This window comes from Monopterus albus, unplaced genomic scaffold, assembly GCF_001952655.1.
Source record: "Monopterus albus unplaced genomic scaffold, M_albus_1.0 scaffold377.1, whole genome shotgun sequence".
NCBI lineage: Eukaryota > Metazoa > Chordata > Actinopteri > Synbranchiformes > Synbranchidae > Monopterus > Monopterus albus.
In genome coordinates this window covers 229,752-241,667 of record NW_018128257.1, presented here as the reverse complement: position 1 = coordinate 241,667, position 11,916 = coordinate 229,752, and the positions used below count along the sequence as shown (strand labels likewise).

The window sequence follows — 11,916 nt, the reverse complement described above, 5'->3', positions numbered from 1 at the left end:
GCCACGTTCGTTCCCAGTTAGCTTGTCATAGTTAGCATGTTTCGTCTGGTAGTGCCTCTTGATATTGAATTCCTTGAAAACAGCCACAGTCTCTTGGCAAATTAGGCAGACACAGTTGTTTCATATTTCAGTGAAAAAATACTGCAATTTCCACTTGTCCTGGAAGCGGCGGCCCTCGCTGTCAACTTTCCTTTTTTCAGTTACAGTCACCATGTCAGAAATGGGCCGGGCTGAAAGGATCACACAAGGGACACGGCGGCGAGAGTGCGGCCACGGGTCTACTGCCATCTTCTGGTGAAATGTAAAATAGCTTTTTTTGTACGCGTGTATTTTATACTGTGGTCAACAGTGCTGGTGGGCCACATATTATTGATTTTATGACAGAAGCTGCGGGCCGGTGAAAATTTGAACACGGGCCGCAGTTGGCCCCCGGGCCAGACTTTGGACATGCCTGGTCTAGAGAATGGCCGTTTGGCAGCTTTGTAATGAGATGTCAACAGTTGTTCAGTTATAAATTGTTGCTAATATCTGTTTTAATTGGTTTATTGTTTCAGCTCTACTAAGCAGTGTCCAGTCAGTCATAGCATTGTTTCATGCACTTACACACCAGTATAGTACAGTATGTACAGAGAAGCCCCTTTGTAACCTGGATGCAAGAATATTTAGCTGGTGTGTAATGCGTTATGAATAAGCGGAACAGCCCCGCCACGCCCAGACCTCCAGTTACTTGTAACCAGGACTAACAGGGAATTCACAGGTCATCCATATGACTCATTCCCAAATGAAATTAGCAGCTGTCGCCTCTTCAACTCTGCAAGCCAACATCCACACCCACATTGCCCTTGCATTTTCTTCCTGCCTGCATTGTCAGCCTGAGTCACCGGCCTTGTGAGGAAGAACAGGGAGAAGAAAGATAAAAGGGAAGATGATAGTAAAGTATAGAATTAGTACGATTGAAATATGAGAGTCTCCTACAACTGTAGAAAAAAATTGGAGGTGCTATTGGGATTAGGGAAATCTATGATTAATCAAATAAGTGACAAGTCACTCCTATCAATAGGATAAGAAATGTGTATTGTATTATATAAAACCAGAATCCACTGCTGGGAGGCTGGGATAACCTGTTTCCTGTTCATTTGGTAACGTGGACAAGTTATTTACTGTTCAAGGCTACAGCCCTTCTGATAAAGGAGAAATGGGTCTGAGTTTAAGTGTTTAACATGTCCAGCAGACAATACTGTAGGTTTTCGCTGACCACATGTTGAATCACAACAAACAGGAGGGAAGCTCAACATTTTTAAACAAAGTAATTATTTTTGTCTTGTTAAATATATAACTTATGTAAATTTGTATTTAAATTCCTTATTTACACTGATTTTGTTGGCAACACAGTAGGTTGAAAAACAAAACAGTTTCATCATAGAAAAGGGCCACTATTTCATAAATTGTTTAACTGCCCTTTGTTGATGTGATCAACTCATTTAAAGAAATTCCTTCAAGTTTGCACCCTTTGTTTGGATAATCATTTTTGCCGTCCCCCAAGGACTCATAGTTGTGGTTGTTCGGTGAAAAAAGAGGGGAACTACATAGGGACTTTCTAAATGCCTCAGTCATTGCTTTCTACCCATTTCATAAAGCCTCCCTCTCATCCTGAGGAAGCGGGGAAGAGCCTAGCTGGTATAGGAAAAAAATCGTCACTAGCCCTCCCTCCTCCCTCGCCCGTTTCCTCTCTCCTCTGTGAAAGTTTTCCGTCTTCTTCACTACTCTGTTTCTTTTTACTTTTGGTCCCCATTACTTCCCCATCTGCTTGTGGTTAGCGTTCTCTTTTTTTTTGCCGTCGCCCCCCCCCCCCCATTTCTGTCTGCCCTGTTTTCTCCCCTCGCTGCCTGTCTTTGTCCCCTGCTGCCAGGAACCTTTCAATATGGAGTCCTACATCCGCTTCTCTCCTTTCGCTCACTGCCTCAAACAAAATTACCCAATGGTGACCCACTTGTAGCCTTTCTACAGAAATAAACCTGCACACCCTTACAGGGTATCACTGAAGTGTGCACTAGGGAATTACAGACACAAACTGAACTACAACTGAATAATCCATTAAAAGTGTGCTGCTTTACTGTAAAACATAGTTAATAAACTAAATGAAGTTTGAAAAATGTTCTTACAAAGCTGATGTCTCAGTCCTTGTTGAGACATTGATTTTTTGTTGCATCACCTTTGTTCAGTAGCAAAGGAGCTGAAGGGTCAGTTCTTTCCAAGTTACATAGTCATTACAGATTTTGTGGCATAGCTAGCAACTGTACCAAGAATGTTGTTGCAACTAAGAGGACACTAATCTTGAAATGCCTGATACTGTACTCCACAAAATAATTAGTGAGATCTTGAAATGAATTATCATCACTAAAAAGGAGTCTGATGGGGAAGGAAACACAGATCAGAAAGAAAAACCAGCTGTGAAATAGGCTTTAACAAGAGCACTCAGAGAGTGCATGTATCTCCACCAAGGCACAACATTCACTCATGCAAATGGGTCCCTTGTGAAAACTGATATCCAGAAAAATGCAAAATGTGTCCTAAGTTCTATGATCTGGATCAGATCTGGATCATCTTTTAGGGTATGATAGGCAGTTATATTGTGCATCTTACCTAGAACTGGTCAGTCTTAACTTCAAAGTCTACAAACGTTCATCCGATCGTCATAAACATAGTAAACTTAACTTAGTAAACATAGTAAGCTTGTTCACAGTTTGACTGTGTAAACATACGCCTATGCTGGTTTAGGGGAGAAAGAGGGATTTCAGTGAGTTGAATGAGAGCAAAGTGGCAAAGACGTCGAAGTTTGGCAAGTTTGTGTTTTGCTTATTCAACTGCTGTGTGATGAGTTGTTTATAATGTCTCCATTACTGACTATATTGCACCTAACAAGCATTGTGGTCAACTCAAGTAAAATATCACTTCCTGTCTGCTCCTCTCCTCTGTCTGTGAGCAGCTCGCCCCTCCCTTCCTTGATGTTGAGAGAGAGCAGGGAATGCAGGGACACTCCAGAAGAGAGGAGAGAGTCAGTAAAAGTGAAGAAGGATCAGCATTTGATCAGTTTTATGTTAGTGGGTACAGATATTGTCAGATATGCCCAGGTTGGCTCTGATTTTGAACCTTTGGATCAGCTCAGGGCACTTCAGGTATGCAGTGCTGACATTCCCTCTGCAGGTTTAGAAGCCTGTCACTGTCCTTTTCCACTGTATTTATCCCAATTTGAAGTCAGAATTCTACTGTCCTTAAGTGGCTGGATTGCACTAAATAAATAAAACTACCATAATAACAGGGAGCATGAAGCAGCAAAAAGGGAGTCTTGTTACAGTATAATAAACTGTAGTTGGAAGACTTCACCCAGACTAACTAAACACATCTGGATTAAAATGTTTGGAGGTACTTTGTTATATTCATCATCTGATGGAAATTCCAGCTGTGCTGTGTGTTATTTGCAGCAACAAGCAAATGAACTAACACAGTAGGCTGAATTACAAGGGCATAGATGGAAGCAGTTGCTTTGTCTTTATTATTTATTAGTAGGTAGTTTCAGACACTCTGTGGTTGAAGCATACTGACACCTTAAGGAGAAACAAATTTTAATCTAATACTGATAGAAATTTAAAATTAAGTTTGGGAAATATTACTAGTTATGACTTGATAGCACCTCCTGTGGTGGTGGTGGTGTTTGTAGCCTTAAATCTGAGATGATCTTGTCTCATCTCATGCCAGTGCTGCAACAGTGCAAGTCACATAATCCATTGCTGCCTTTTCAAAATGTACAGTGATGCTGCAGAAGGACTGGTTAAAGGAAGCAGACAGAGGGCATACAGAAAGAGGATCCATGAGAAAATTAGATTAGGACAGAGAGGAGAAGAATTTTAAGTAAATGGCATTATTAGGAGGACAATTTTGAATGAGAAAATGCATTACAGAGAACAGACAGATGAGTGGTAGCGAGGCAAGAGAGGGAGAGATGGAAATTGCCAAACAGCGTCACAATAGGACTGTGCCAGACTTGAAAGCCACAATATATGAGATGGAGGGAGCGTTTGGTCAGCCGCCAAGATAGCAATTTATAAATTTGCCTTAGTGTGTGTGTGTGTGTGTGTGTGTCGTGGGGGGAAGAGGGGGGGGGGGGGGGGGGGGGGGGGGTGGTTATACAAAGTACAGGATCAGTTAGTGGTCCAGAATCAAATTATGTCTGAGCTGACAAGCAGGAGTAATGACACTGAGGCTGAACATGGAGCTGCTCTCTCAGCCTGATACGAGCACAGTAAGATGGTGGGAGAATGCTCTGGTGCTCAGACATCAATATTCATACCTCAATTTTTCTGCGTTTGTGCTGCTTACGTCAATATTTATATGCTGAAAAATGGCTTAGTTGGATAAAATTGAGGTGCTATTTATGTAGTCCCAAATTGTTCAATATTAACTAAATAAAAAAGGCTGAAAAAAATAATCATAAAATGTGGAAAGTATAGTCATGGCCAAAAATACTGGTTGGCTGAGGAGCTGAGAACCACAAAAGTAGAAAAGCCTGGACAGTCTCAAGGCTCCGAGTCCGTCTCCAGAGATCTGGCTGTTCCTGTGTCCACTGTGCACAACATTGTCACAAAGTTTACAGCCCATGGCGCCGTAGCTAATCTCTCTGGACGTGGACCAAAGAGGACAATCGATGACAGATTGTAACAAAGGATTGTTCTAATGGTGGATAAAGAACCTCGATCAACTTCCAGACAAATTCAAGCTGACCTGCAGGTACAGGGTGCAACAGTGTCAGCTCACTCTATTCGTCGTCATCTGAATGACAAGGGACGCTACGGTAGGAGACAGAGACCCCACTGTTGACACAGAGACATAAAAAAGTCAGACTGGAGTTTGCCAAAACTCCAGTCTGTCTCCAGTCTGGCTGGAAGCAACAATCCTTCTATGAGAATGTCCTGTGGACAGAAGAAACTAAAATAAAGCTTTTTGGTCGAGCACATCATTCTGCTGTTTTAAGAAAGTGAAATGAGGCCTTCAAAGAAAAGAACACAGCCCCTACAGTCAAAGTAGGGCCTAGTGTCAGAAAGCTGGGTCTCTGTCGGAGGTCATGGTCTTACAGCAGGACAATGACCCAGAGCAGACTTCAAAAAGCACCAGAAATGGTTTCAGAAAATGAGCTGGAGAGTTCTGAAGTGGCCAGCAATGAGTCCAGATCTAAACCCCTTAGACCTCCTATGGAGAGTTCTCAGAGCAGCAGCTGGGAGAAGGAGCCCTTCAAATCTGAGAGACCTGGAGCAGCTGGCAAAGGAAGAGTGGTCCAAGATTTCAGTGGAGAGGTGGAAGAAACTCACTGATGGTTACAGGAAGTGACTGATTTCACTTATTTTGTCCAAAGGGTGTGCTGCTAAATGTTAAGTTGAGGGTATCTATAATTCTGTTTGGAGTTCTGTGTGGAATGGATCAGATTTTTCTGTTTTTTGTGTTGTTCCAATGCAAACAAAAGAAATAAACATGAGAATACCCAAGAATTTGTGATTGCAACAGTTTTCTGGGAGAACTGATGCATTATCTGAAAGAAATGCAGGGGTGCCAGTATTTTTGGCCATGATGGTATAAACTCAGCTAATTACTATGAGATATTATCTTTGAGCATTCTTTCTGACAGTCCAAGTTCATTTTTATGATATAAATTTTAAGTTCGTTTTAGTTGCTACTACAGATGATCTGGGGCTTCATAGATTATTTATTTGCCCCTTGCTGGGACCTCATTAATATTGTAAAGTTTAAAAATAGCTGCTGAATAGCACCATTTGAATTATATTCACATTCTCCTTTCCAGCAAGTGTTCGTTTCCTTATTTTGTGATAGCTACACTAATCATCAGCTAATGCGAATAGCTCAAAATTCTGAACCTTTTTATCTGCACATAAATGCACCAAAAGTTAGTAGTTGACTTCTCAAATGTGTCTGTACTTTGAGCAGCATTATAGCCCATTTTAAACCAGATGTAATCACAAATAAACGACCTCTTTCAAACAAGTCTCAGGTAGTAGATTTTTCATCTTTACTGGAATGAATGAACTGAATAGAAACTCTAACAGCCACACTGAGAACATTTAACTATCTACAGTAAAGGAAGGTTATTTTTATTTATAGGACTAAAACTTGCAAAAACAGCAGACTAGTCTTTATTGAACAAATTCTTAAAGAACAAAGACTTGTATGAAATTGCTCATTTGTGTTCTGAGTTTATATTGGAAAATCACAGAACATCTACATTATATTCTAATCATGCTATTCCTCTCCAGTTCGATCTTTTGAGTGCAGCTTTGAGCTGGACTGGCTCAATCTACATCAAACCTGACCTGATCTTTTGTTAGTCTGTTTTCTCTTTTCTCAGTTCTTACACTAAAAGCACAGCTGGGGCTTTAAAACCACACACCTACTGAGATTAACAGAGGCAAGTGCAATATGTAAAGCAGAGAAATGTTTCTCAAGACAGAGCTGGGCACACACAATCTTGCTCTTCGTAAAGGCAAATATTAACCTGCAGTCATCAGACAGCACACCACAGGAAACACTGGGAGGCCCTTACAGTTCCTTTTGAATGTGTGTGAGTGGAAAACAGTGCAGAACCTGTTGTATGTGTTGGTTGAAATGTAATATGTTCAAAAATGGAGCAGGCTCTTTGTATAAGAAAACCCCAAGGACCTCATGTGAACATAACTGGAACATGACTCACCTTAGTCTGCTGGCATAGAAACAGGACTGCACCCCCTGCTGACCATTTGGTGTCATTGCATACTTGTGTATATATTAAAGTGGGTTGGAGGATGGTGTTTTTGCAGAGCTTCCAAGCCACAGAGGTTTTAGTGTTTAATGGCTTCCATTTGTGTAATAGCTGTTTACATTAACCTACTTGTCTTACAGAAGCACAATGTAAAAGTATGCTGGATATCCCTGCATCACTTCTACATGGGTGTCATCATAATCACTCAATCTGTGCTGTCCATCCATCTGTCTGTCTGCCCAGGTGTCCACATCCTGATTGCTGTCGGCGCAGTGATGATGGTGGTCGGTTTCCTTGGGTGCTATGGAGCCATCCAAGAGTCCCAGTGTCTGCTGGGAACTGTGAGTTGAGGTCACATTTAAAAGTGCCCAGGGAAGTTTTAAACCTGTAGTTGCACTATGGAATGGTATATTGATGAGCAGGCCCTGACTTGGTTTATCTGATGCACTTGCATGAGGATGTACAAACATAATTTTTGTTTATTTACAAGAAAACATCACAGAGCTCCTTTCACTTAATAAAGTGAAAAAACATGTTTTTATTGCTGTACTGACTGGAGGTTGCTCTAAAATTTTGTTGTACGTGTTACAATGACAGTAAAGGATTATCTTATCTCTCTTATCTTATAAAGCCTTATTTTGTCTCACTAAGGAATCAAGTAACACCTCAGTTAGCTAAATCCTGAAAATGACCGGTTATCTGATGTTTCTGTTCTGCCCCGCAGTTCTTCACCTGCCTGGTCATCCTCTTCGCCTGTGAGGTTGCAGCTGGAATCTGGGGCTTCATGCACAGGGATACTGTAAGACTGCGAACATACACTAGAGGTTGAAATAGGCTTACAACATTGAGCCCAGAAGTACAGTAAATACTTCCACAAGGTTTTTGCATATCCCTAAAATACATTTTGAATACAGGTTTATTCAAAAAGAATGAACCGATTTCATTACGCAATATTTTATTAAGGAAAAGTAATACAAAACTCCAGCCAAGTCAAGTATTCTACTCATAATCAACTTTTATTTCCTGTCTTACGAGTGTTCAATGTGGCCACCACCTGCAGCACGGGCAACATCAATGTGATAAGAGAATTCCTCCCAGGCGCATATTAGCATATCAAGATCCACTGAGTTGATCGCTGTTGTTGTGGCCACATTGAACACTTGTAAGACAGGAAATAAAAGTTGATTATGAGTAGAATACTTGTGACTTGGCTGGAGTTTTGTATTACTTTTCCTTAATAAAATATTGCGTAATGAAATCGGTTCATTCTTTTTGAATAACCCTGTATTATGAAACGGATGCTTTAAAAAGTCAGGACTCCTGTGTTTTCACATATTCTGGTTTATTATGTCTGAAGTGGCACTTTAGATTTGGGGTTCCCTCATCAGGTGTCCAGTGTGTTTTTATTTATATATGAAATGAGGCCTCAGTGACTGTAAAGTTTTGTTTTTTATACATTATTTGAATCCGTGGCTGTTTTTTTCTGTATTTTAAAGCAGGCGCCACCACTCTTGTGGAAGTGTGCCATGAGTATGGGTGAAAAAAAATAAATATTAGCCTACAAAAATATATCATTAGCACCTTAATCTGTTATATATGCTGCTTGCTCTTACCTTTTTTTAAATAATTACCCAGTGAAGCCAGTCAAACCATTATATAATAATAATATATAAGATTATAGAATATTTACTGTACTTCTTACCACTGTAAAAGCTAAAGGCATTTCCATATATATATACTTTATTTTTATTTTTTATTTTTTTTCCAAGTTTTTCTTAGGTTTTACAAAGGCCAAGCAAGTCATTTCTAGCTTGCAGAATACAAAATATAACTTGGGAAACAGGTTCAAAAAATAAGCAGCTTGAAAGTGTTTTAAAATCCTACTTTTCCCCTTTTCTTTCTTAAGTGTTGTTAAATGACCTTTGTTTTTGAAGAGTCAGTGTTTAACATTTTGCAAAAACAGATGCTATACACTTGATGTTTAATGTTTCCTGCCTCTGTCCTGTTCTGTTTCTCTTCGCACGCCTTAAAAACAAAGTACTAACACTTAAAATTCACTTGAGCTCTGGCAACAACAGTAGGTTTTCAGTTTAAGGCTGAGCCCAAAGAAACCTGTTTGTTTCCGTTTTAGGTGGCAAAGGAGATGATCGCCTTCTACGACTCTATTTATGACAAGGCAATAAGCAACACTGATAAGCAAAAGGAAAAGCCTGCTTCCGCTGTCATCAAAGTCTTCCATGACACGGTATGAAAATAATAATAATATGTGTTATTTATTTATTAAATTGTGAAGATGGGTTTTTCTTTTCACACTTTTATTTACTGTTGTTTTTACCATTTTTAATGTATTTACTACTGGTGATGTGCAACACAGACCTCTGTGTGCATTTATTATAAGGAGCATTAAGAGTTGCTCAATGAAAAGTAGAACTGAAGGGATGAAAACCATTAATAATCTAAATTAAGGCAAAAATATTTTGTGTAAAATACCAGGCATATTTACTGATGCTAGGAAAACCATGGTAAATGTACAGTATGAGATTATGGAAATGATAATGCCTAATGAGGTGTGTGTAATACACATTAAATGTGGATGTAAAGAGTGTTGTCCTCCTTATACTGTACCATGACGACTTGTTCACGCAGGCTTGGAATTCAAATTGTGCCCTTCTCATAAGGCTCTTCCTAGGCCTATTGTGGTGTCACTGGTTCCCATTCATTGTCTCCCTACACAGTATTAGTTGACTCACAGTTCACGGAGCTCCTCCACTGTTTGGATGGATCATGAAACCTGGTTTAATCATCTGCACAAAAGATGACAAGACAACTGTTAGAAAATATCTGGTTCTTTAGTCAAAAGTTGGAGTTGTGTACACTGTGTACAGATCTGCAGCTTTAATTAGTTTGTGTTCAGATTCCAGGTCATTTTTGGCATCGTGTTTTGTTCACAACTGCAACAATGAAGCATTTTAAAAAGTTGTGCAGCGTATATGGTACATAAGAAGGCAAGAGATTGTAAGGTGAAAACTGTGAAGCTCCTTTAATTAAAATTAGGATGCTGCTCCGGTCAGAAGAGCACCCTGAGAACACATGTACAGAGTCATCACTGGACTGTTTTTGTGTTTCAGCTGAGCTGCTGTGGTAAAGACCCGGGAACCACTTTAGTGACACAGTTTGCGGATGCACTTGGTGTGACTAACATATGCTCCGGCTCTGTGACTACAGTGGTAAGTGCAAACATCCATCTCAACAGTTCTATGACTACTTTGATGCAACAACTGCTTGACCAAACTGAGTTTGTGTTCACATTGTAGCCAAATTAAAAGCAGCACATTTTGAGTAGGTAACATTTCAGGGCCTGTGTTTATCAGGCATCTCAGAATGACTCCTGCAAATTACTTTAGCACAAAAAACCGTCCTGTTTCATACAGGGACATGTGTTTTTATGAAGAGTCCCAATGGCACTTTCAGTGAGGAGAAATCAAAGTCCTAGAAATGAATGTGATGTCACTAAGAACCGCAAAGCTGACATTATGGTGACATGATGTAGTTCTTCTGACTATTGAGGTCTGTAGTTTTAGACAGTGGGAAGATGAAAGCACTGATATCAGTGCCACTTGTCACATTAAGGCTTTATGTGTAGAGACAAAAAGCTTGATAACAGAAGATAACACAATCATTAAATGCTTAATACTACGGTTTCTGTAGCACATAGTAAGTTCATTGGAAAAGCTTGTAATTTGACTTCACTGATTGAAATTGTCCTCATCAGCACTATCCAGTCATTATTTCTGAATCCCTATAATAAAGCTGTGTATCCATTGGGATCCTGTTTCTTTTCAAATTAAGGTTTTATTCCACCCTCACTGAGAACCCTTGAGATGTGTGTTGGATCCAGGCCAGTTGGATCAAATAGCTCTCATTCATAACCACGCAGGTGTTAATGCTGTGATAAGAGATTCTATGCTTGGGGCAATCATTTTAATAACTCCAACTAAACCAGCGTTTTGCAAAAATACAGTTTGTTTTTGTTGATTCTACTCTGCACGGTGAAGGAATCTGTGCATTTTCAGTGGAGCTGTAACAGTATAAGGCTCCTCAATAGAGATATCAACATGTGATACTAAGTATCTGTATCTATATCTGCATCTGTGCCAATCTGGGCATTTTTCACAGGATCAGTATAAGTCATAACAGAGCCAATCCAATTCCGATCCATAAGCAGAACTATAGTCCTGTATTTGAGCAGCTTCAGTCACGTTTTGAGACACAGGAGTAACCAGTGTGATAAGCTGCTATGTTAGTCAGTCCAGCTGGCTACACTGCCCACATAGCATCACTGGCACCTTACGTTCACCACAGCCTGAAACCTGTTTTTAGCTTTGTCTGTTTTTTGGAACAGTTACACGGGTACAGTTCACCACAGAATCCACCAAAACAACAAAAGCTCACTATTTCAAACCAGAACTCCACCAAATTAGAGAAATACATCAAGCAAAACCGGTTAACACACATGATCTATTTATCATCTGTTACATCAATCCTACTGAACATGGCAGTTCTTTTTAAAGTAGTGTAGTTTTTATTTGCTGCCCTTTTTTTCCCTTGTAATGTACAAGAAGATATTGATTTAGCTAACAATGATTATTTTTTGAGCAAAAGCATCCTATAATAATCTGAAATCACTTTATATGGATTTATAAATTTGATACATTTTTTTATTACATTGACATTTCAAGACACTTATTGTGTGAACATTTGTTGGAAATTCCACCGTAAAATTTAAGGACACACGGCCGCTGAAATACAGTTTAATTTTGGAATTTTTTGATTTGATTTAATCTTTCAAGCATGTAAAGACAGTCGATATGTCAACACACATAATTTTACACATATCCAACAAATGCTAATCCAATATCAATTTGCTTATACCTAGTACATGCTTGAATGGAGTAGGAAGAAGTCAGACTTATCCAGTCCTACCCCATAACATCATACATTACCATCATTGGTTTGCAAGCAGTAAATAATTCTCTTCTACACCACACAAGTAATATACTAAAAAATTATAAGAGTGTTAACATTCTTACATAATTACATTCTTAAATAATTAT

General features: G+C 39.4%; 1 protein-coding gene across 1 annotated transcript in view; it reads left to right on the top strand.

The window, feature by feature from the left end:
* cd81a (CD81 molecule a) overlaps positions 1 to 11,916 on the top strand; it is a 39,853-nt gene that overhangs the window by 20,022 nt on the left and 7,915 nt on the right. Inside the window, exons 3-6 of the mRNA XM_020585798.1 lie at positions 7,046 to 7,143; positions 7,527 to 7,601; positions 8,934 to 9,047; positions 9,931 to 10,029. Coding sequence (XP_020441454.1) covers positions 7,046 to 7,143; positions 7,527 to 7,601; positions 8,934 to 9,047; positions 9,931 to 10,029 — 386 coding nt within the window. The remainder of the gene's footprint in view (positions 1 to 7,045; positions 7,144 to 7,526; positions 7,602 to 8,933; positions 9,048 to 9,930; positions 10,030 to 11,916) is intronic.